Here is a 24,593-nt window from a genome sequence, read left to right on the forward strand (position 1 = left end):
CAGGTATATTAAACAGGTGTACTTGAGTAAATGTACTTAGTTACATTCCATCACAGTTTTTAAGTCAAAAGACATTTAACAAATAGCGTCAGTTGTTAAAAATCCCTCCAGACAAGTTTAAAGACATTAGTAATTACTCTGCTTTCGAACAATAATTTGTGTCTGATGTTTTTTTTTCCCACTAAAACATTTAATAACTTCAGTAAAATGACATCCACCCTCCTCCGACCCAAATATGAGCCTTATCAGTGATTTCACAACTGAACAGTGAGAATATTTGAAACACAAGCAAGTCATTAGAGATGATGGAAATACGTCCGCAGCTGTTGCTGCGAGACACACCAATATTTATAATCACAATATTTTCACTATTTTTCACTGCGAGGTGAACTTGGACGGAGCTCTGAGCGTAAAACATGCCATGAGTCATTATCAAGCGTGTTCTCTGTTTACAGTAACAGATATCATACAAACAGGGTGTGTGTGTGTGTGTGTGTGTGTGTGTGTGTGTGTGTGTGTGAGGGAAAGAGGGAAATTATTTAATGTTCACTCCTCTCTGTGTCAGTGGATACAAACATATAACTCATGCAGGATATTGGATTTTTGCTCATGTCCGACTCGTCTCGGCTGATTGCTGATATCGATATTTTCAGCTCATTATTTTCCACCTAATTGCAGCCAACATCAAGTCTGTCCTGTAGTAGAATGAACAGATTATTATTCCTTCTCTTGTCATGATGGTGACCTGGCAGATTTAGTCAGTGATTCGCATTTTTTGACAACAAGGAGCGTTTTGTTCGGACCACACGTCGAGGTCTGGTCAGACTACATGACCTTCAGAGTCATCAGATCACATCCTCGTCATCACATCACGCGAGCTGTGACACAGGAGTGACGCAGGGTTTCTGTCTGTTCAGTTTGCTCTGGTCGTATTTCATTAAAACATACTGTAGCTCCGTTGAAGCTGTCAAGCTCATGAGCCGACATCTGCATCAGCAAATTAAATTGCAGCAAATGAAGGTGTAAGGTCTCATTTCGTCACAAAGCATTCCTGAGATAATCCCGGAGGTTTTTAAGAGGTTTCTAAAAGCCTCAGAGGTCGGAAAATGTTCTCAACCGCAAAGCGTTTAATCCTTTAATTTACCTGAAAACTTTAAAAAGGTTGTGACAGCAATGGGCTGCTCTTCAGAGAGCTGCTTCTGATTATTGTGTGAATAATAGTAACCAGAATTTAATGAGGTGGAGCAGGTCTGATGAGCTGTTTCCAATGATCCACTACATGATGACGGCTGCTACAGTGTCAGGTTTTTTCATCAAATGAGTTGTGAAACAGTTTCAATGCGGCTGTTAAAACATGTCCTGAAACTAGAAGTAGAGTTTCTGGTTAATGTTTCCAGATAGAAGAGGACACAGACACAGGTAGCTTTCTAGCTGTTCTGTTACAGACTGCAGACATTACACTGTTTACATCAGTCGATTAGTTGAGCAAAGTCAAATTTAAATAATTAATTTTATCATTATAATCATTTTTCAAGCAAAAACATTAAACATTGTCTGGTTCCAGCCTCATAAATGTGAGGATTTGCTGCTTTTCTTTGTCTTTTATGACAGTAAATGAAGAGTGTTTGGGTTTTGGACTGTTGGTCGGACAAAAGAAGAAATTTGAAGAAGTCACTTTGGATTCTGAGAAAATTGTAATGAACATTTTATATAATTTTTTAAAAGTTGGTGGACTAAACAATTCATTGATTGTTGAAATAATCATCAGATTAATCGATAATGAAAAATAATTGTAAATATACAACATTTTGCAATATCTGAGCCACATTAACCATGCCAGGTTATAATGTATAGATCTTAAAGCAGTTCACCTGGCATCCTTTATAATCAGAACAAACAGCAGATGTTGGGGACTCATTAATCTGCACACACACACACACACACACACGCTGTACAAACCGCAGCTCTCCAACCATCAGCGACTCCCCATCGGTCTCCATCACAGTGAACGCTGCTGCCTCAGTCACGTGCAGGTCAACATGTTGAAGTGATCAGAAGCCGGAGCTGATAATGTGTTTCAGCTCTTAATGTGACCAAAGTCTCACCTACTGATGTAAAGTGATATCAGTCATCAGTGTGAAGCAGCGACGTGATGCAGCTGCAGGTTAGAGGATGATGGAGGATGATGTCTCACTCGTCTGCTACACTTCAGCACAATCTGGACTTCGTGACGCACAGTTTGGTTAGAAAAGCTACAAATGTTTTAATAACACATCTCACATTACATATCTGAGTGTTAATGTACTGATATTCACATGTTAGTGAACTACAGGAGAACAGTGGAGCCTGTAAATCCACCTACAATCAGTTTGCCTCCCTGTTTGCTAAAGGAGGATTAGAAATCTTTGGGTGATGTTAGATATCTCTGAAGTAAAAGAAAGAAGGTATTCACAGTATGTATACATTTTTATATTTTAGATGTTTATACTCAGGAAGTCGAGCCTCTTCTGGGAGATGTGTGTGATTGGCTTGTTTGCTTCATTCAAGTGCTCGCTTAGCTTTTGTGGTCTAATTAACACGTAAATAAACAACTTTGTCTCAGTCTGAAAGGGCAGCTCGGCCCGGCAGTTACTGCTCGCTGCTGTCGGTGCGTACTTTGTGCTAATGTTAGCTGCTGAACGAGAGTCAGAGGTGCTGTGTACTGTGAGTGCAGCGTATCATTGTCATTGCTATCCGTGTGCATCCACCTCATGTGTCTTTGACCTAACATCATCATAACGATGCAATAACACATATAGCTTTTGTTACTACTCACCGTTGTCTCACAAGTGTGTGCAGACAGTCAGGTACATTTATTGATGGCTGTTGGGATGTTACGATATTTTCTAAAATAATTTACCAACCCTCGGTATGAAAAAACTGTTGAAAGATGATGATGAGCCTTCTCACAGGAGCTGAGATATTAAATTATTATATGATTATGGACACCAGCTGATACAATGTGTTTAATGCTTTTTTACCCCGAAGCACATTTAAAGCACACACACATCCATATTTGTGGGAAACATTATAGAAGGAGACACATTTTCCCACCCGACTCCTGCAGACCCCCCACCTCACTTTCTGTTCCTGAGCCAGAAAAGTGAGTGTGAACTAGACGTTCAGCCACGTTCAGAGTCCCATGTTTTGCTCTGAAGCCGCTGCCACTCCTTCATCAGGTTTCATTCATTTGGCTCCTACGTTGTTGATCTAACTGTGAGGCAGAGTCTATTTTCAGCAGCTGTTCTGCTGGTTCAGCTGCAGAGATAACGTGGACTGTAGTCCGCTCTGGCAGAAAGAATGATGGTCGGGTTATTAATCTTTATTTCTCTGTTTTACAGCTTCTCTAACAGGAGGGAGTAGCTCCGGAGTTACAACCTCTGGTACATTACGGACAGATTTGTTGTACAAATAGTTTGGATTCGTGTCCTCCCTCTGACAAACACACTGCCTTCATGTTAACCAGTCTGACGTTAATATGACACATTCCTGGAGTTATTCTGGGATGATGACACAGTAATTTACTGCACACTGGCACCAAAAAGACACTAAAGAAGAGCAGTTTGAGTGGATCTTTGTGAATGGAGTGTTTTAAATTCTGTTTTTATTCTCTGTCTGTTTTTCAGTCGTCTGGAGAGTAAAGTTCAGAAGTTGGAGTCTCAGCAGAGAGGAGAGCTGGAGGACATGAAGGAGGAGAAGAACAGACTGCAGGTACAGTCAGTAACATCACATCTGTGTGTTTTACACTGAAGCAACATGTATTTACCATTAATAATGTCAGGATTACCTCAGGGACGTTTTTATGAGAGTCAGCCGGCGTGTGTTTTACATTTATAAGGCCAAGCTTTCAGTGTGCGAGATGAAGAGCGAGTATCTGACCTCATAACTGTAAATTACACAGATCTGAGTGTGCAGAAGATTTATTTCACTGTTTCTGTTCTGTCAAACTACTTTAATCTCAGCCAGCAGAGAAATTATAAATGTGATGTATGAAGTCTGACAGGACAAAGTGGTTCAACAGGAGCGAATGTGTGTCTCTCAGTCTGTCGTCAGGACTCAGATGGCGGCCATCGACGCGTTAGAGAGGCAGCTGAGAGTCGCCAGCAGCAACAACACGGCTCTGCAGAGGCAGCAGGCGCAGCTGATGGAGTCCGTCCACACACTCATCAACATGGTGGCTACGACTACAGGTACACTCTTTACTGCTTTTTTGTATTGGCCTTCAGTAACTTTGTGATTAAATATTTGCAGCTCAGTCTCCAGAATATAATGTTAGTTTTTCTGCAAACCACAAACACGTCCAAGGTTGACATTTTTACCAAACTTGGCATATCGCGTTCACATTATATGATTATAATGACTTTCACATCAGGAGGTGGAAGTAGGGTGGTGTTATTACAAGCCAACAAGGCTGCCAAACGGACATTTCGAGTCTGTGGGGTCATTTTGAACCGTCTTCAGCCGTGTTATTGGCAAACAAAACCGGTATTTTTCACGGGAAGTCAGACCACCTCCAGGTGTTTTTGTGGTGACCAACACAGGTATTTTAAGCCAAACCATGATGTTTTTTAACCCTAACCAAGTGGTTTTTGTGCCTAAACGTTTGTGTGTGTGTTCAGGGTCACCTCCGCGGGCCCAGGTATGGAGGGACTGTGCAGACGCTTACAAGGCCGGTTACTCTGTCAGCGGTCTGTATCACATCTACATCGGCAACAGATCTGAACCTGTGCAGGTACGACCTCCGTCAGAGCTGCAGTCGCTCTCCACCAGCACCTTGTTTCTCCAGTCGCTTCGGTCGTCTCATAAAATGACTCGCATAGTTGATGATTATTACAAGTAGCAGATTTATTAACAGTTTTTAGTATCAACAGTCTCTTCGTCTCCTCTCTGAAGGTGTACTGTGACATGGAGACAGCTGGTGGAGGCTGGACCGTCTTCCAGCGGAGATTTAACGGCAGCGTGGACTTCCAGAGGAGCTGGAGGGAGTACAAAATGGTCCGTTTGTCTCTTTAGAGCGATTAATTAAAACAGATTTTAGAATAAAAACCTGAAGTTGAACCTCCTCTCCTGCTGCAGGGTTTTGGGGACGTGTTAGGAGAACACTGGCTGGGTAATGAGGCTCTGTACCTGCTGACCAGTCAGGGTCAGTACTCTCTGAGGGTGGAGCTGAAGGACTGGGAGGGAAACCCCGCCCACTCCCAGTACGACCGATTTACACTGACCAATGAGAGGCAGCAGTACAGGTAACTAACAGTTACACTACCTGAAGTATACACACATATATACTGTACTGATTCAGACAAATCATAAATCCTCATGTCTTCATCAGTCCGTCCCTCACTCACCTTGTCTCGTCTCGTCTCGTGTCGTCTCCCTCAGGTTGTATCTGAGAGGTTACAGCGGGACAGCGGGGACACAGAGCAGTCTGGCCTCCCATGGGACCGGCTTCAGCACCCGAGACCAGGACAACGACAACTGTGACCACTGCAAATGTGCCCTGATGCTCACTGGAGGTAACGTCTCTACTGTCCTTTCCTGTCCTCTCCTGTCCTCTCTCTGACTCTCATGTCCTCTCCTCAACTCCCCTCTTATGTCTTCCCATTTCCTTTCCTGTCTTCTCCTGACATCTCATGTCTCCTCCTGTCCTCTTCTGTCATCTCCTCTCCTCTCCTCTTCTTTCCTCTCATGTCCTCTCCTCTTCTTTCCTCCCATGTCCTCTCCCATCTTCTCTTCTCTTTTCCCGTCCTCTCCCGTCCTCTCCCGTCCTCTGGGCTCTCTGGGTTGCGCCATGTTTCAGCTCAAATACATTTTAAATGTGAACTCATCAAATAAAGCCGTTTCTCTTGGACATGTCCGTTCCCTGGAAAGACAAACTAAAATAAACAAGTTTTCTAGTAAATATCTAACTCATGTGTGATTTCACAGGGTGGAACCACAAAAATGATAGCAGTTTGATTTGTTTAATCAAAGTTTATTAAACTGTCATTGAATTATATCTCTGTCATAAATCACACCAAATAAAAAAATACTCCACGATTCCAAAAACACATATTTTGTTGTTGGACGATCAAAATAAGCCACATTTTCCCGAAAAAGCTCCGGCCTTTCAAACATCTGTCTCCGTCACCCTTCACCTTGTGTCAGCGCCAAGACAAACAGCTCCTCCAGTTCTCCTCAGCCTCCCCTCGATGGGCTGCGATCGCCCATTAAGTTAATCGCGCCGACAAAACTTTGATGTCTCTGAGGAGCAGACGTTGCTGGTCACGATTAGTCAGCGAGTCGTTTAAAATCACAACAAAACAGAGAGTCAAGAGAGTGACGGAGACGAAAAGAAATGAACAGAGGGAATAAAGAAAAGATCAGGAGAGAGAAGAGAAGTGGTAATGTGAGTGTTTAAATAAAAATAATCACATCTACAGTATTCCCTCAAGTCCAACAATGAAAACTGTAAAGTCAAACCTTCCTTCTTCTTCCCTCCTCATCTCACACGACTCATCCCCCTCCATGTCTTTGTCTCTCCGTCAGGTTGGTGGTTTGACGCCTGTGGTTTCTCCAACCTGAACGGTATTTACTACACAGTCGGCCACAACATCAGGAAGCTCAACGGGATCAAGTGGCACCACTTCAGAGGCCCCAGCTACTCCCTGCGCTCCACCTCCATGATGGTACGACCCTATGACTTCTAACAACACCCCTACACCTCCGGATGGTGCGACCCAATGGCTGTCAACGCCCCTCCAAAATGCCGTCCTGATGATGTGAAACACCGCTCAGCTCCGGCTCCATGACGGTTTGACCCTCCACTCCACTGCCCTGATGGTACAATCCTACAGCTTCAAACAAAACCCTCTGGCTCCACCTCGGTGCAGCTCCGACTTTAGAGGATGCTGTTTTGTTTTATTTTATTCCTCCTCTTTGAAACTTTGTTTTCATAACCGATCGTGGCTGGAAGTTCTCGAGTTGTTGGAAGGTAAAAATGTTTATAGTTAAAAGGCTGCTTTTATTTAGCACTTTTATCCAAAGCACACTCGCCACTTACTCATTCACACACCAGCAGCTACCATACAAGGTGCTGGTCTAAACATCTGGAGCAAAGTTTAGTATCTTGTCCGAGGACACTTCAACACGTGGAGGTGGAAGTGTTGCACTTCTTTGTACTTAATAAAAAATTGAGAAAATGTTGTGAGAGAGAGACTCGAGATCCGGCTCCTTTGTCAGCTCCACACAGCCGGCCCGTCGCTGCATCAAGTGGGTGTAAATGTCGTATTATCGGTTTCAAAAAAGTTCCTGAGATGATCAGATACAGTGTCCCACAGTTCTGATGTTGGAAGAGTGTGAAGGGACGGTGAGTCATTTAACCTCTGATGGAGCATACTGGCAGCTTCATGGGACGAAGCATCTCTCGGATTAGACATTGTATGATTCACAGACTTCAAAATACCTCTGCAGTTAATAACCATGAACTTAATCACCTTTGACGTGAGAACATTCCTCTTTGAGTCCTTCAGCTGGTAATCAGGGTCTAGTTCTTCTTTGGCCAACATTTTGTGACGATTTGGTTTCGCTGAAAAATGTCTTAAGACACACCTTGGTCACTGTAGTGACAGAAAATCATGTCACACCGTCCTCCATCCCCTTAAAACATCTCTCTCTACCATATCGACTCTGTAGGAATCAAAACACCACCACCAGTTTGGACATCCAGACAAATATGACGGTCACGGTCGAGTTTCCATCAAGGGAGCTCTGGTGCTTGAACCTTGGTTCTATCAAGCAAACCAACCAGTGTTTCCACCAGTTTTGAGTGGTACTGTTATATTCATCATCAACAGAGGGCAATGCACAGTGCACAACGACATGGAGAATGTGACATGCCTGCTTTGCTTCGTACTTAAGCTCAAGGAAAACCTGCTATGTGACTGGTTCAGTATGAGGTGCATGAACTGGAACCTGTTCAATATTGGTGGGAAAATCCCTCAGAGGATGTGAACTGAAGATGTTACCTTTCTGTCGCCTTCAGCTTACAGATGCAGACGATCAGTGTGGATCATCTCTCTGTCCGTGATGTACAAAATGCAAATAGAAGAAGAGAATAATACAAGTAACAGCACCAAGGAAGTTTATATGAACCTGGGCTGAGGTCGCTGTTTTCATTGTGTATAAAACTAAACTGGTTGAACATGAGAAAGTGAGGCTTCTGAAACATACAGGTTATTACGCGATTATAAAGCAATGGACTCATGTGGAAAACTGAGCAGCTTGATGCTTTTAATTTGACATCTTCTAATGAAGCCAGTCATCTGATTTCTAATGTTTGTGCATATTAATGAACATTTTTACATGTGGGAGGTGGAAGTGTTGTGTGAATCACTTTAGTGACGAAGCTTCACTGAGGATCAACCTGAAGTTTTTCTTCTTCGAACTAAACGACTCCTGAGAACCACACAAACGAAAACAGTGGAATAATTGAAGGACGGGACATGTAGATGGAGAGACTTTGGACATTATGGTTTTAATTATTGTTCAGAAGAAGAATGGCGAGCAGGCAGAATTTTTATGAGGAGATGTAATCACATTGTTGCACAGGATGCCAGAGGTTTGACACAGCAACACTTTAAATCTCGATCAATAAACTGTAGCCTCTGAAATTTTATCAAGAAAGAAGAAGAAATGATCTTTACTCAGTTGTTCTATGTTAAAAGTCTGAACAATGAGCAAGAAGGAAGGAAATAAACAGAAGAAGAAATGAAAGCAGAGTCGAGACTCTGAAACAGAAATGTTGCTTTAATCATCTTCCTAATCGAAACAATCTGAATCTGATCGTTGCCTTGTTTGTTGTCGGACTCTGTTTTGTTCAGCATGCACAGCCACACTCTCATGACACTCACACAGACGTGACATGAGTTACAGGACAGATTGATATTATTCAGTGCTTGTTAAAATCTGAATTGTATGTCTCACACACACACACACACACACACATAAATTACAGACACAGAATTTTTTACCAGATTATCAACAGAATTTTATGTTGTGACAAAAAAGTAGACCAGAAAACCTAGAAAACGAAGAGGAGTCATGTTATAACTCATGTGTCATTAGCAGGTAACTGATACCTGAGTGTAACACCTGAACTCGATGTGTGTCCGTGTTACACAAAGAGTGACAGTCGCTGTTCAGTTATAACATATAACAGTTGGAAAGAAGCTGAAGAACCAGGAGCACACATGGATATTCATGGTCTGATCATGGTCATTTTATATTAATTGATCCAATATTCTGCTTGTATTACAATATCAATAATGTCAACAAGAAATACATGACTGCAACAAATAAATAAATAAAAGTATACTATAGTCCTGCTAGCAGCTCTGTGAACCTCGCTGCTTTGAGCTAAACGCTAACATCCGCACTTGCTAACATCAGGCTGTGTTAAAGAGGATGATGTTCTGGGTTATCAGCGAATGGCTTTTCCTCAACGCCCCTGACTCCATATAACCCTTCATCACAGATTAAGAGAGTGAATACAAGGATGTGACAGTAAAGTGACTTTTGATTAGTCCTAAACTGAACCCATTCAGTTTGTATCACTATGAAATCAGGAGGTTAACAAGATGATTACAAATCTGGAGCACAGCGAGAGAAAGGGTTAAAGGGGCCACTGTTTGAAACCTTAACTTTAGGATTACGGACATCGCCATCTTGGTTTTTTGGACCTAGAAGTGACCATATTTGGATGAGAGGGTGGAGTTGGGAAGGATTGGATCTGACTGAGAACCTGAGGCTTTATCATCTACTTTATTGTCAATGGAACCAAAACTTACTAAATGAACATAATGCTGTGTTGAAGAAGACTTGAAACTAGAAACTGAGACTATAAAGTCGTTAGGAAAACTGTTAACCGAGGTGATGAATCAAGAGCGAAGTGGGGTCATTTCTTCATGAGCTTACATACAATCAGACTTCTTTTTGGAACCAGTGGAGTCGCCAGTGGACATTATACTGACAAATTAAAAGATTCAAAGGAAGAAACAAGAAAAGAAACAAACACAGTAATATTGATTGAGCCAATATTGATTATTATCCTGCAACATTCTTCTTTACATAGTCGTCAATACAGTTTTGTGTATGAAGCCTATAAACGTCTCTGTCAGAATAAACAAGTCTGTACTTCATCTTGTTAAAATGCACTTTATGGAACAGAAGGTGGTGAAGTTTAGGACAGATGGAGTTTAATGATCGTTGCTCTCATTGTTACAGTGTATTGTTTGTTCTGTGTTGAAGCCGTTTTAAATACTGCAAACATTAACAAATTAAAAACTTTTCAGGTTGAAACATATTTTATTTTATTTACTGCGATGTGTAGCAAAGCTTGTCCACTCAGCTGTCAACAGTCTGCAGAGTTTTGTACAATAAAACATGTTAATAAAGCTTGTCTAAGGTGGGATTACAGGTGTGACGTGTCACTGTTTCTTCTTCAAAAAAAGAAGAAAATCTAAGTGCCTTATACTAACCAAATGCATTTAGCCCTATAGCTACAGTAAATTAAACTTATGCAGTATTGTGTCCTTATCATTTGTCACTTTTGTAATGACATTTCAGCTCTTCCCCCAAAGCATTTCAGTTATGATGACAGTCTCCATCAATACCCAGAGGACCTGTAAGGTGTTTATTGCATCAATTCAAACTACAATCAACAGCATTTTGCATTTAGCAAGAGATTTTGCAGAGGCAAAAAGTTCCCAATAGTACCAGAAGTTATGAATATTTTACATAGTATCAGAAGATACTGAATGGTAAAGTGGTTTCCATCTTAAAACATGTCTAATAGATAATGAATAGGAAAATATTATAATCAAGCAAATATCTGGCCAACTTTTCCTGCTTTTTTTTTGTTTTGTTTATCATTATAATGCATTCACATTAAAAAGAAACATAAAGAGTGTTTCATTTAAATGTCACATGAACACAAATCGTTCAAACTGCATGTGAAGTGAGCAGAACTGAGGTTGTGAGGACTCTTAGGTCAGTTGTGCGTCACTCTGCCTCCCTCTTGTGGTCAGACTGTGTTACTACAACACCACATGTAGTTTTCAGTGCATCTGTGTGTTAAATATGTCTTACAGCGCAGGTACATCCTCCAGACACAAGCAATAATAATAAATAAATAAATATTAGCCCTAATCCAATATTGTACATACTTTAATGGTCTTGAATCATAGCTCAATGATTTCAAATAGGACCCTCTGATAGTTTATAAACTAATAATAAACACATTAACATGTTTACAAGAATAATGGCGCCGTGTATAGTTGTGTGCCATATTCTTAATAAGTAGAGTTACTCTGAACAGCTGTTGTCACACTTTAAACACGTTAGTTGTGATATTAAATGCAGCCTGTCTTCAATTTCCTTGACCTCATCTGCCCTGGGTGACTTCGCTTTCACGCTACTTAATTTTGTCGTTCCGCGGCTCCGGTAGAGTCTCTTCCGGTGTAGAGAACGCAGCTGCAGTGTGTTAGCGGTTTCTGTGAAGGTCGTGAGTCCAACTTGTGAGTATCCCCCAAAATACGACCATTCAGTTGTTTGCGTTTGACTTTACATCACAACGTAGTGATTTTTCAGATTAATAACGACTCCTGGCTTTTACCGTTCTCCCGGTATTTTGCCGCTTTCCTCTCAAGTCGCCGGTCGGTTAGCAGTTAGCTGCATCGAGCTAGCTAACGTTAGCTTATCGTGCTGCCGTTATCCTGCGTTAGCTAGATGCTAACTGACAGCTCGTTCTTCTATTTAACTAATCTGTGAGTAGAAACGTTATTGTTACGTGTGTGAATGATATTAGTGAAAGTGTTGAGTGAATATTGGTGGACCATAATGTCATTTAAGGGGTAAACTATTCTATAAAAAGACAGGAAGTCTGTTGTGTCGTATCTTGTTTATGACATTAAGCTATTTTGACCCTTTGCCTCAGCTACTCTTTAACTTAGCATCACTGAATGTCCTCTGTTAATATTTGCTGTTGAGTTTAGATCCCTGATTATGTTTATTTATTATGTGCGACACCACAGTGTAATGCAGGACACATGTTCAAGGAAGTAAAGCTGCAGAGAGGTCACTCGATAGTCTGTGTTTGTGCTGCTTACCTGACTTGGCAGCGGTGTCTGATGGCGGTCTGCCTGCAGGAGGGGACACATTGATTGACTTATATCGGCCATTATTAATATTATCTGTATGTTTAACACTGTCCTCTAAATGTCTGAAGAAAGTAAGAAGTAAAGTCAAACAGTAAAGGCAGTATTTTTTTGAAAACTGGCCTGGTTTACTTCGAGATCAGTGGAGTTAAATTGACCTTCGAGTCTGAATGTTTCAATAAAGTCACAGTGAAAATCCAGTTTCAGGTATTTTCAAGTCATCCTAGATTTTGTGATATTTAGGACGTCACTCTGTCGCAATATGCAATCTGAAAAAAACGATATGATTTCTTGGTAATATTAAAATTATAGACAACCATGGAGAAAATTACTTTAACGCACATATACAATTGCAGGATGTAGATAAAATGTAAATTAATGGACTATAGATCCCTTTCACGTTTCTTGTAATGTTTTGTAGTTTTCATATAGCACAAATTACAACACTTGGAGACTGGAGGTCAATGATAAGGGCACATAATAGAAAAATGGACAACCCAACACAGATAAATATGAGAGACTGTTGCTTTTCTTCTTTAATTTCTAAGTCTTAATTCTCTGATGTATATTTTGAAACCGGTAGATAATGTTAAACAAAGATAGACCTATAAATGAGTCAGTCATAGTTTAATGCAGACATATCAGAATCAGGCATATGATAATGTCATGTCACAAACATCCTGTCCAACATAATTGCGAGGAAAAAATGTTCTCTAAAACATACTGGAATAACTTTAACCTTACATTATTGTTGGGGAACAGATAATCAACCTCATCTCCCTGTTGTTTTGTAGTTTGGCATCTGTAGTATTTACACACACGTGATTTAACTTGTTTTTGTGGAGGATAAAATGTGCAAACCATGAGACAGACTTAGGCACAGACAGACACCAATACAGGACATCAGCTAGAGAGCGTTTTCAAGTCATTCATTTAGAATAATCAGGATTATCCCGATAATGAAAATTCACTACGAGCAACATATTTAGTGTTTGCAATGTTGATCTGCAATAATATTGTATATTGGCCCCCCCCCCCCCTAACATCTAATCGATCAGTCAGCTCCAGACAGGTTTATTTTTCAGCAGCATGTATTTTTTATCACAATACAAACAAACATTGATTCGTATTAAGATTGTTTATGTTTAAAACCAAAATACCATCGGCAGGTATGTTACAATCAGAGTTTTAAAATGTCCATATAATGATCTCAGTTTTGGCCTCAATTATCCAGTATTGGTCGGGCTGTAGTGTTATTGGGGCGGGTGGGAATCAGCAGGTAGAGCAGGTCGTCCAATCATCTTATCTTGGCTGTTTGACATGCGAACACGAGGAGCCAAGGATCAAAGTGTCCTTCGTCAACACACTGAGATGTTTCTGATGGACCGACCAGCACTCTGCATCGTGTGTGTGTGTGTGTGCGTGTGTGCGTGCGTGCATGTGTTTGTTTGTGTAGGGACGAATGAGAGGCCGATTTTTTTATCTTTGTCCGTTAAGGTAGAAAGCGGTGTTGTAGTGCAGTTGCTAGCTGTAGTCTGCAGAATTTAATATAACGAGGAGTTGCATCTTGCAAAACATCTCGACAGCATTAATATAAAAAGCTAATTTGTCTCGACCCATTTCACATAAGTGAATGTGAAATGAATTTCAGTTTGACTGCGTCATTACTCGGGCTGTACAGTTGTCTGTGGTGAATGCAGTCACCCTGTGATTAAGATACTTGCCCTCTTTTTAATTTAAACTTGAAAGTCATTCAGTGCTGGCCCTGATATCAAATGAAGAGGTGGAGTGATGTCATACTGTCTGATTAAAACTGATTTTTATCCCTTTTTTCCTCCTAGTGATCCATCATGTCTCTGGCAAAGCCTGTGATGAGGGGGATGCTGGCAAAGCGTCTGAGGTTTCACCTGCCCATCGCTTTCTCTCTGTCTCTCATAGCTGCGATAGCATTCAAGGTGAGAGGAGGCAAATCCACACTGGCTACCAGCTTTATTCTGATGAAGCTGTTGTGATTTAAAAATGTTACCTAATCAGCATCTTGACCAGACAGAATCTAAACCAAGACACTCATTTTTCTGCAGTTATGTCAAATGACAAATGTATTTACATGCTGTTTTATGCGAAACAACGGAGACGTTCACCCGCCAATAAGTCATGTGAAGCTTCTGTCTATTGGACACTGGCTGGGTTTACATGGAGCCTAATATTCTGATTATAATCTGTTTAAAGGCCCAAACAGAATAAAAATGCTGCATATAAACACCTCAGTCTGAATAAACAGACCCAAACCGAATGAAGTTTCAGTCGGTTGCAGAAGGTTCAGTTAAACCTTTTCAACAATTAAATTTGCCGCCATGTAAATACAGCTGTTTGTATGTGTTGCACAAGATGGCTGAGGCCAGTAAACAGACCGTATCTTTATTTAAACCTGCCACAGTCACATCCTGTGACCAGTCATAGATCTTAAAGGGCTGAAAAAACATCATAGTGCAAGCTGAAACACTCACAAATCTGTTGAAGATTGAAACTCTGTTCACATATTTTCTCTTTATAAATGATTATGTCTTGACGGTCAGCTCTAGGTTTTGATTTTGAACTGTGAACAAACTGTTGTGTCCTTTGTTCCCCGCAGTACGCAGTGACAGAGCCCAGGAAACAGGCGTACGCTGACTTCTACAAGCAGTACGACGCCACCAAAGAGTTCAACGCCATGAGGGAAGCCGGCATCTTTGAGAGTGTGCGGCCCTCTGGGGAGTAAACCCACTGTGAGTATTTCCACAGGCCACAAAACTTAGATAACACTGAGAATAAACATTGTTTCTATGCAGCATTGAGAAGAACATCTCATACGCAGTGCTCAGTGTGGACAGATTGTATAGATCGAGTTATAAACACGTCAACATTTGGTTTTAATTGTTGTTTTTCTGTTTTCTTCCTGCAGCTCTTCTTCCTCGTCGTTCATTCCTGGTCTGAGGATGAAGTTCCCTCTCGCTATGCTGTTTTGTTCCTCTAAATAAAATATTCTATTAATGTAACGGCATTCTGTCTTTGTCTTCTTCATTTGAAACATTATTCCAGATATTCTGGCATTGTATTGTAATCCAGTACTAGTGAAAACTTTCATATATTAGCCTGAAATGCTGCAGTTCCTACTATTACTAACTGCTGATTACTTTTATGTGAATGTATTATAGTGATAAAAAACAGGAAAATATGGCCAGATATTTGGTTGATAATAATATTTCCTATTCATTATCATAGCGGAATTATTGTGTATTATTTATTTGCTGCCTTTATTGTGTCTGAAAATGAAATCATCCTGGTTTTATCAAACATCAGGATTAGCACTACATGCTGCCAGTCCCAGTTGTAGAGACAGTTGTCTCTTTGTAAGACATGATGTATATTATTTTAAAACTATACTCTCATTGTGAGTGTGTATGTAATTTATTTTATGTCTTGTCTTTTATCTGGACTGTGAGTCTAATCATGTTTTGAATTGAAGTTCAGCCTTAATAGTACAACAATGAGTTGTATGGAAATGGGACTCAGCACTTTGTTTTGGATTTATTACACAAGAATTAAATGTACTTTTGATGTTTTATACTAACAGGAATTGACACAATATGCAGCTGTGGATGTATACAGAGATGTATTTGTTATTTTTATCTTATAAGACCTCTGGAGCTGTATCACTGCCGTATCTTCAATTATTTCCATTTTTTTTCTGACTAGTGGTTTTTAGATGTGAAACTTTTTAGCTTGAACAACTTAAACTTTATTTTTATTTTAACCTCATTCTGAGGTAATGAGTTTCCTGACTTTTGTTAAGTAAAGTCAGGGTGTAAAAACCTCCTTTGAAAATAGCTGAACAGGCCTGCATTCTATTAATGCACACTCGTGTACATATTAGTCTTAATTTCAATGATTTATTTATTTATTTTTATTTAATGTTTAAAAACTATTCCTTTTACATTGAGAGCAAACCTATCCGGAGTCAAATTCCTTGTTTGTGAACACATACTTGGCCAGTAAAGCTGATTCTGGTTCTGGTTCTGGTTCTGTAGCTGAACAGGCCTGCAGTCCATTCATGCTTGTTGTCAGTGTGTTTGTCGCCCCCTGCTGCGGCCGCCCGGTACTGCAGCCTTTGTTCGGCCCGCCTTCCTGCCCACTCTTCTTCTTCTTCTTCTTCTTCTTCTCGGCTCTTCCTGGTTCCTTCGACTGGATGTCACAGCGGCTGCCAAGCGGTTTGTCAAAAAAGTCCAAAGTTGTCCAGACACGGGAGGAGGATGAACCCAACGGCGAGGAAACGGCAGCTGGGTGAAGTCTTTACACCGTGTAGACCTCGTTTCACAAAATGATAAACAGACGTGGTTGTTTTCGAGGCTACCAGGCGGCAGCAGCACGGACGCTGCTGTAGCACGGCGGGCTAGCTGCTCGGCTAGCTGCTGCTAGCCACCTCGCGAGCTCAGCAGACGGTTGGTCTGTTAACTGACTGTTAGCTGCGAAACGTTGACGGTCAAGTTTGACTTCAGACGACGGAGAGGACCGTTAAAGCGAACCGAAGAGGACAACATGGAGAGTAAGGACAAAGTGCAGATGAGGAATCACCCTCGCAGGTAAACGTTCATTCCTGAGAATGAAAACAAACCGCTTGATTTCTGGCATCCTCATTGATTTCGTCTGTCTGGACGTTTGAGTGAAGTTGTGGCTGAAAATCTGCCTCGTAGCTGCTCACAGCCTGTGAGTGAGTTAGATGACACTAACGGTTACATAACAGACTCTCAAGGGAAACAGACTAATGAGAGATTAATGTTAAACTTAAACATCTAAACGGTTTAACTGCTCCGCTTCCTGGGTTATAATCTCGAGTTATAACCTGCGGTCTGAGGGGTCTTCAGTTAATTTAACACAGGTTTCACGAGTCTAACTGATCAGTGAGTTGGATCCATTTCATTTTATTTCATTATTACTGTATTGCAGCTCTTCTGATGATAATAACAGAACCAGAACATTTTTGGTTTTTCATGCCAGTCTGATGTTTTAATTGTTAATCTGTCATCCTGCACTTTTCTACTTATTCTTTCCTTAAGTAGAAATACAAACAAACAGTAATCCATGAGTCCACCTCTCATTGTATCAGGGTCCTGATCTCTTGTGTCTAATCCCGTCTCTTTGTCACTATCAAAGCCCTGCTGATCCAATTTAAAGCCTCACCTCTGTGTGTAAATCTGCTTTCAGCTGCTTTAATCTCGGCAGGTTTAACTGAATCAACACAGATCAGATGAAAGGCTCTCAGTAGATGTTCGTCACTCATGTGTGGGCTTTGACAGGTTGTCAGGTGGGTTTTCATGACGACAGGAGTGTGTGAGAGACCACACGGGGAAAATGAGGCCACTGGAAACAGTTAACATGCTTTGGTTAAAAACAAAGAACAGCTGAGTTCATTTAGGGCAGTTTTCATAATGTGTATGAGGCTTTATAATCCGGTAATGTGTCACTGTTCTCCCGTGTGTGACTAAGATAGCTGTCATGTCTGTGCCCCACCACTCCCTTTATTATTAAGGAAATAAAACCTGATTCACACTTAAAGATTTTTAATGTTAGACAAGAGTAGAAACACTTTATACGGACTTCAAAATCCTGTCGATGGTTCCTTTATATGTGTTAATTAATAATACTTTTAGGGCTGCGCAATTAATCGAAATCCCATCGAAATCGTTATATTCTCAAGTGCGATATCCAAAGTTAAAATTGGTGACATAACCCTAACATTATAATGAAGTACTGTAGTGATACAGAGATGTCCTGGCCTACAAATGTAGCTCTCCTGATACATCAGCCGGGCTCTAGTTATAATGATAGTAAACTAGATATCTGAGTTTATCTTGATTAGGTTTTAAAATATTGAGTAGCAGATCAGTCTTTAGGGAAAATAATCATTAGTTGTGGCCCAGTCGGGGTTTATCACACCTGAGTGGGTCAGCTCATGACTCATCTCAGCTCATGATTAATGTAGTTGGTAGATGAAACACTCATTGGATATATGATCTTTGTTATGTGTAATAGCACCTCTGCTCTTTCCCCCTGAAGGATGATATTTTAAAGCACTGTTACGTAATTATTTTTAAAACCATTTTAGCAGAGCTGGCCTTCTTGCTGTTGGATTAGTAAATAATATTAGCTTGCTTGCTAAATTATGTCTTGTGTTGTTTGGCTGTTTCACCAGAGTTGTTGACTGAAGATGGTGGACGGACGTATGACTTCAGTAAACTCAGGAGTGAGAAATACATGAACAGTTTTAGAACGGTGACGCACAAGAAAGTGAATAAAATAATTTTAAAAAACAGCAAAGTCTTTGACGTTCACATAACGCTGTAAATAGCCGTGACAGGAGTGCCAGTGAAAGAGGTGCAGAGCAGTTTGTGTAGTTTAGAAACGCGTTTGTTTGTGTGTGTTTGACAGAAGGAAGTGAAGAGTTCCTATTCTGTCCATTTATCAGGAGGATGCCGGTAAAACACACTGTTGTGTTGTTATCACGTCCACTCGCTCGTCCAGTGTTTCCTCATTAACTTCATGTAGGTGATTTAACATAATTTCAGCCTTTAATGTTGAAGAAGGTTTATTTAGGAATTAACAACTCATTTACTTTGGTTGTGTCCTGAAACTACCTGCCTACCTGCCTACATTAACAGTAAATGTAGAGTCGGATCAGTAAAAAATGAAACTGAATTCTTGAAGTCGAATAGACGGTCTTAAATAAAGAAGCCAGAAAAACTCTGGACGTTTTATATTTAGTAATATAAACATTTGGTGTGTCCAGTAGTTTCAGCCACAGCAGATCCACACGTACATTTGTAGAGTCCACTTGAAAAGCAGATTATGGGCTGCAACGGTAGATTAGCATTTCACTGCTCAGCTCTCTGTCTCTTCTGTGGTCTGTGGCCTGAGGTGGATACACTGCACCTCAGCGTATGACCACACTGGGCAGAGGATAACATTTGGCCCAGAGGCTTCAAAGAAAGTCGTATTGACACAGCTGAGTTATCAGCTGACCACCTGACAAGCAGAACGAGTGGCTGAGGCTTGATGACAGTTGTGTTTTTAGAGATTTTCTGGTTTTCAATTTTCATTAAAAATAGTAAAGCAGTAAATAAAAACAAGCTTTACAAACAGCTTAAAAATCTTTTTGTGGATTCGAGTGGAGCAGCAGTTTGGTCTTGTGTCTTCGATTATCATCGACATGATTTAATATTTCTTTCCCTCTTCCTGTCGTCATACCAAGAATAGTTTGCCACAAGCTGCATCTAGGACATATTTGGATCTATTTTTGTTAGTGTACCGAGTCTATTTCTGTCCTGACTCATCAAACTGGAGAATCTGGAAATGTTTTGTAGTACTGCTCTGCTCACATTCCTGGAGAGAGTAAAGGTGGACGGCTGCACCCAAAATAACAGCATGAATTAAATATTCTGGCTCATTCTCATCTATTCAGTTGGCACATACTGACTGTGCACATGGAGACTGTTTGGAAACAGGAATAGCTGCAATGACTCCTCAGATGTCAGCATTCTGAGATCTCAAGCTGTTTTACTGCTGAGCTCGTGTTGAGCTGAGCAATACATCAGTATATTATTGTGAGGCTATATATATATATATATATATATATATATATATATGTATATATAGGCTTGCAAGATTGTTGATTTACTCCTGATGTGAACTCTCATCGTTGTTTGTAATTGGACAGATGATTGTGTAGTCAGGAGGAGGTTAGCACTAACGTAGAGGACGTGTGACTGCCGATCTGAACTGTTTGAGGTCTGCTTGTGAGAAAATCCAGTATCCAGTTGCAGTGTTAAGTTTTCCAATCAGCTTCATGGGTGAGACTGAAGAAGTCAACAGAAAGAAGACATTTGAGAAGCGTTTACACGTTAAAGCCTTGTGGGTTTTTTTTCTATAAAGCTTACAAATGCGAAAGATTCTCTGGATTCAGCCTCTCAAATGTAAAAATTTGCTTCTTTCATTTGTTTTATTTTATTAGTGCAAACAGCTTTTCTTTGGGTTTTGTATTGTTGGCCACACAAAACAAGACACTCTTCTAATCAATGAATCAAGGAACTTAACAGCAGATTTATCGATGACACTAACAGCAGCCCCACCCTGAAATCTTCACACTGAAAAGTTTCAGTTTCTTCTTCTGTCTCCCTCCTCTCTGTCTCCACCACCTTCAACCATGTCTCTGTCTGTCTTTGCAGGCAGCTGAAGAAGCTGAGCGAGGACAGTCTCACCAAGCAGCCAGAGGAAGTCTTTGATGTCCTGGAGAAGCTGGGTGAAGGGTGAGTCACGTAGTCGTAGTGTTGGTTAAGACGCCGGGTGACACAGACGATCAACCCATCCCACACTCACTCTGATAAATGTGAACGCCTGTGTTTCCACAATCCCGTCTGATAAATGTGAATGCCTGTGTTTCCACAATCCCGTCTGTATTTAAATGAGACCTGAGTGTTTCAGTTAATCAACTTTTATTTCCTCTTTCTCTCCTCCACACTTTCTCTGTAACCCGTTCTCTCTATTTCTGCCTCGTCTCTTCTCCCTCTTTGTTCAGCTCCTCCTCTCTGGTGCCCATCAACATAAACATTGCCTCTTCATATCCTGTTTCTCAACGCACTTCCTGTTCTGAGCGGCTGATTGACGCTGCGGCTGTGTGTGTGATGCAGTTGTCATATTCAGCAACTAGCTCAACTTAATGACCTTTCCACTGAATATAACTCAAGACTCCGTGTGTAGTTTCTTTCTGCAACATAAACCAAGCATCAGCCACTCTCTTGTTAATGAGACTAATAATCACACCGGTTATGTTTAAAGTTGTTTATTGGATCCTTTTCTCCCTCTCAGTTCTTTTGAGCAGGTGAGAACAAACTAAAGATGTGTGAAAATGAAAATGTGTGAGAAAATAATGAGAGAATAATCCAGAGCAGCTACAAGAAAGAACATCTGAAGTGACAGATGTTGACAGCAGATAGACGCCAGTTCCTCATGATTAAAAAGCAAAATGTAACACACAGAAGGCAGAACGATATCGTACAAAACCATTATGATTCAATCCTACATGTGTGAGGCTTGTCAGATTCTCACTGTCAGACTGTTGAAGCATCCTTCGTCTGTTTGAGCGTCTCATCTGTGATTCTGCAGATGATTCAGCCTGTTTCTGCAGTAAAGATGTAGAGAGACGCTTTACATCAGAGGCTCCACATCTGATTTTTATTCAAGGTCAGGGGTCTGGAACGATTGGCAATAACAATTTAGGCGAACATTTAATCAATTAATGCCACATCTTCAAAGAACAATAAGAAAAAATCTAAACTTAAGATATTAAACGACACGTGACCATTCCATTGTGGATTTCTGAGTATATTAGTTACACTTGAATGCACCACGACGTCCCTGTTGATGCCCCTGCACATAGCCAGCGATTTATTTATTTATTTTTTTAGTTGTAGGTTAATTTACAGGTGAATCAAACATTTAACACAACAAATGATTCTCTTTGTGTGTCTGCAGGTCGTACGGCTGTGTGTTTAAAGCTCATTATAAAGAGACCGGGGAGATTGTGGCCATCAAACAAGTTCCTGTGGAGTCTGACCTGCAGGAGATCATCAAGGAAATCTCCATCATGCAGCAGTGTAACAGGTACCTGTGCACATGGTTTATGTGAATATAAATGTTTGAAAGTTTGTTTTTCTTGCTTTTATTGTTCCTCCTCTTCATACTGGAGAGCTGAAGACTGTAATGGGCTTTGGATGTAAGTGAGAGGGTACAAAATCAAGTCCTCTCTGTGCAAAAATACATTCTTAAGTTCATCTGAAGCTAACATGAAGCTTCTTCAGTCTGAATTAGACAAATCAGGTCGAAGTTTCTGTTTTTCTAGCATTCATTTTATTTTTCTTGTCATTACTCTTTCACTGCTGCTCAAAGGGGAACTACTGAAATTGTATACTGAAAACACAGTGACATTTAAAGGTGCTATTTGTAATAGAAGTTGATTGTTGAGTCTCCCAACTCAAATAATGCTTTGGGACTTATAAATAGCACCTTTAAAGATGTTTGACTTACTCTGAACGCTGAAGCTTCATTTTATGTGACGTTTATATGAGCAGCTGATTATTATTTTAAGAGGGACTTGAAAGATTGTGGAGAAGACAAAGGGGAGTTCTGCTCCACCTTAAAACATTTCTGTTTGCTGCTGCTTTTTTAAATTAAACTTGGGACTATTGCTTCACATCTTTGACTGCACTCTGTAGTCTTTTTATATTGCCTTGTGCTTTTTTAATATCTTTTCTTTAGTGCCCTTTATGTTTTATGTAAACCACTTTGCTTTTTTGCCTTGAAGGACAGTGTGGTGGAAGGTTGGATGAAAATGTTCTTTACTTAACTTACAAAAACAAACTTTGATTTTAAACTGAATTGAATTCATAGTCTTCTACAGTTTGAGACGCTGACTGTGTAATGCTGAGTTTAATCTTTGTGTGTGTTCAGTCCACATGTAGTGCGGTACTACGGCAGCTACTTCAAAAACAGTGACCTGTGGATCGTTATGGAGTATTGTGGAGCAGGATCAGTGTCTGACATCATCCGAATACGCAACAAGACGGTAAGATAATACACAGACACACATGGAGAGTTTGTGTAGAGCATGGAGCATTTGTGTCAGTGTACTGAAGTGTAAGTGTTTATGTGTGTTGTAGCTAACGGAGGAGGAGATAGCTACCATCGTGCAGTCCACTCTGAAGGGTCTGGAGTATCTTCACTTCATGAGAAAAATCCACAGAGACATCAAAGCAGGAAACATCCTGCTGAACACGGAGGGCCAGGCCAAACTGGCCGACTTTGGAGTTGCTGGACAACTCACAGTGAGTGAGATTACAGAGATTATATAAGAATGAACTACAACACAATTGTAACTCCGGCTTGAGATACTGAATCAGTATCAGTGCAGATGATGATCTAATGAAAATAACAGGTGTTTACTTTCAATAACATCAGGTTTCTGAGTCAATTTTAATTTTGTAAACCTTCCTGTACTTTCTTGAACTATTAGCATTCTCTCTGTCCTTTTCACAGTGAGACATCTTTAGTCTCTATAATGTTCAGTTTGGATTTAACGATCTCTCCTCCGTCTCTTTCCGTCTCCACCTCTCTTCTTCAGGACACCATGGCGAAGCGAAACACGGTCATCGGCACGCCGTTCTGGATGGCTCCAGAGGTCATACAGGAGATCGGCTACAACTGTGTGGCGGACATCTGGTCTCTGGGAATAACGGCTATAGAAATGGCTGAGGGGAAGCCGCCTTACGCTGACATACATCCCATGAGGGTGAGAGAGTCTGTACAGTGTGTTTGTGTACGAGTGAAAGAGTTTGTGTTTGAAGAGAAGTTTCTGCTGTAATTGTGTGTACAGATGTTTTAGTGTATTATTTACATTGAGTGTTTCTCTGTGCATGCCCACCTTTGTTCTGGGTTTACTGAATTATGTTTCTTCTTCCAGGCCATCTTCATGATCCCCACCAACCCTCCTCCAACGTTCAGGAACCCGGATCTGTGGTCTGAGTCCTTTAGAGACTTTGTCAGCCAGTGTTTGGTGAAAAACCCAGAACATAGGGCGACTGCCACACAGCTGTTACAGGTAACGCAGTGTGAAATTCTACTTCTCAGCCTGAACTGACAGTAGATGCAGCATTTGCCAGCCGGTTTGGTTAGAAACTCTGCGAACAGGTCCACATTAAAGATGGTACATTTCAGTCGAAACAAAATGAATTCACTAATTTTAATTTGGTTATAATGGTACATATTTTCAGACATTTTGCTTTAGCTAGAGACAATATCTTAATCGGTAAAGATTGTCATTTTACTGTATTTAAGATGCTCCTATTTTTGCTAGTAGGGAAAATAGAAAATGTGTTTGCAGCTTGAATTTAATCTTTCTCGCTCATTCTTTGTCTCCCTCCACATCAGCATTCGTTCATCAAGTCGGCCAAGCCCAACACCATCCTCAGAGCACTGATCACAGACGCCATGGAGATCAAATTGAAGAGACAAGAGGAGGAAGAACAGAGAGAGCAGGACGCTGATGATGATGACAATTCGGTACGGACTGGAACGATTATTATAATACAATATGAAGACAACTGTTGAAAGGGGCAAGTGTCATCTGCTGAGGTTGAAGGCTGAAGTTGAGACTGATGGAAAACTTTCTTCTACCACTTTAATCTGATGAACAATATTCTGCATCTGTGCTGAAATATCAACAGAAAAACAAAAAGCACTGTTCCAAGTCTATTTACCTGAAGTAACTTTTACAAT

At 40.6% G+C, this 24,593-nt stretch overlaps 3 protein-coding genes across 5 annotated transcripts in view; all 3 read left to right on the plus strand.

Moving 5' to 3' along the window:
* The window catches only part of angpt4 (angiopoietin 4), a 72,847-nt gene extending 65,614 nt beyond the window's left edge, over nucleotides 1–7,233 (plus strand). For both annotated transcript variants that reach the window (XM_084349601.1, XM_084349602.1), the window contains 7 exons: nucleotides 3,666–3,750; nucleotides 4,082–4,229; nucleotides 4,659–4,771; nucleotides 4,933–5,034; nucleotides 5,116–5,282; nucleotides 5,419–5,552; nucleotides 6,565–7,233. In XM_084349601.1, the coding sequence (XP_084205727.1) occupies nucleotides 3,666–3,750; nucleotides 4,082–4,229; nucleotides 4,659–4,771; nucleotides 4,933–5,034; nucleotides 5,116–5,282; nucleotides 5,419–5,552; nucleotides 6,565–6,725 (910 nt within the window). In that variant the 3' untranslated portion in view covers nucleotides 6,726–7,233. The remainder of the gene's footprint in view (nucleotides 1–3,665; nucleotides 3,751–4,081; nucleotides 4,230–4,658; nucleotides 4,772–4,932; nucleotides 5,035–5,115; nucleotides 5,283–5,418; nucleotides 5,553–6,564) is intronic.
* A 4,266-nt stretch (nucleotides 7,234–11,499) lies between these two features.
* On the plus strand, nucleotides 11,500–15,270 carry cox6c (cytochrome c oxidase subunit 6C). Of its 2 annotated transcripts, none has more exons than XM_084348532.1 (4): nucleotides 11,500–11,591; nucleotides 14,072–14,185; nucleotides 14,863–14,995; nucleotides 15,172–15,270. In XM_084348532.1, the coding sequence occupies exons 2-3, from the start codon at nucleotides 14,081–14,083 to the stop codon at nucleotides 14,986–14,988; spliced, it is 231 nt and encodes a 76-aa protein (XP_084204658.1). In that variant the 5' UTR covers nucleotides 11,500–11,591; nucleotides 14,072–14,080; the 3' UTR covers nucleotides 14,989–14,995; nucleotides 15,172–15,270. The 2 variants fall into 2 exon arrangements, with proteins under 2 accessions (XP_084204658.1, XP_084204659.1); XM_084348533.1 differs by lacking the exon at nucleotides 11,500–11,591 and adding an exon at nucleotides 11,709–11,840.
* Nucleotides 15,271–16,290: 1,020 nt separating this feature from the next.
* LOC311255474 (serine/threonine-protein kinase 4-like) overlaps nucleotides 16,291–24,593 on the plus strand; it is a 30,950-nt gene continuing 22,647 nt past the window's right edge. Inside the window, exons 1-8 of the mRNA XM_084349988.1 lie at nucleotides 16,291–16,849; nucleotides 20,489–20,569; nucleotides 21,795–21,923; nucleotides 22,770–22,884; nucleotides 22,979–23,143; nucleotides 23,440–23,607; nucleotides 23,779–23,916; nucleotides 24,246–24,377. Coding sequence (XP_084206114.1) covers nucleotides 16,806–16,849; nucleotides 20,489–20,569; nucleotides 21,795–21,923; nucleotides 22,770–22,884; nucleotides 22,979–23,143; nucleotides 23,440–23,607; nucleotides 23,779–23,916; nucleotides 24,246–24,377 — 972 coding nt within the window. The 5' untranslated portion in view covers nucleotides 16,291–16,805. The remainder of the gene's footprint in view (nucleotides 16,850–20,488; nucleotides 20,570–21,794; nucleotides 21,924–22,769; nucleotides 22,885–22,978; nucleotides 23,144–23,439; nucleotides 23,608–23,778; nucleotides 23,917–24,245; nucleotides 24,378–24,593) is intronic.

Source organism: Pagrus pagrus (assembly GCF_965226575.1).
Source record: "Pagrus pagrus genome assembly, chromosome: 3".
NCBI lineage: Eukaryota > Metazoa > Chordata > Actinopteri > Spariformes > Sparidae > Pagrus > Pagrus pagrus.

Bases quoted from the DNA above. Each gene is read 5' to 3' on its own strand.
- cox6c (XM_084348532.1), top strand. From the start codon at position 14,081: ATGTCTCTGGCAAAGCCTGTGATGAGGGGGATGCTGGCAAAGCGTCTG. The intron at 14,186-14,862 runs GTGAGAGGAGGC...TGTTCCCCGCAG, and splicing joins TAGCTGCGATAGCATTCAAG to TACGCAGTGACAGAGCCCAG.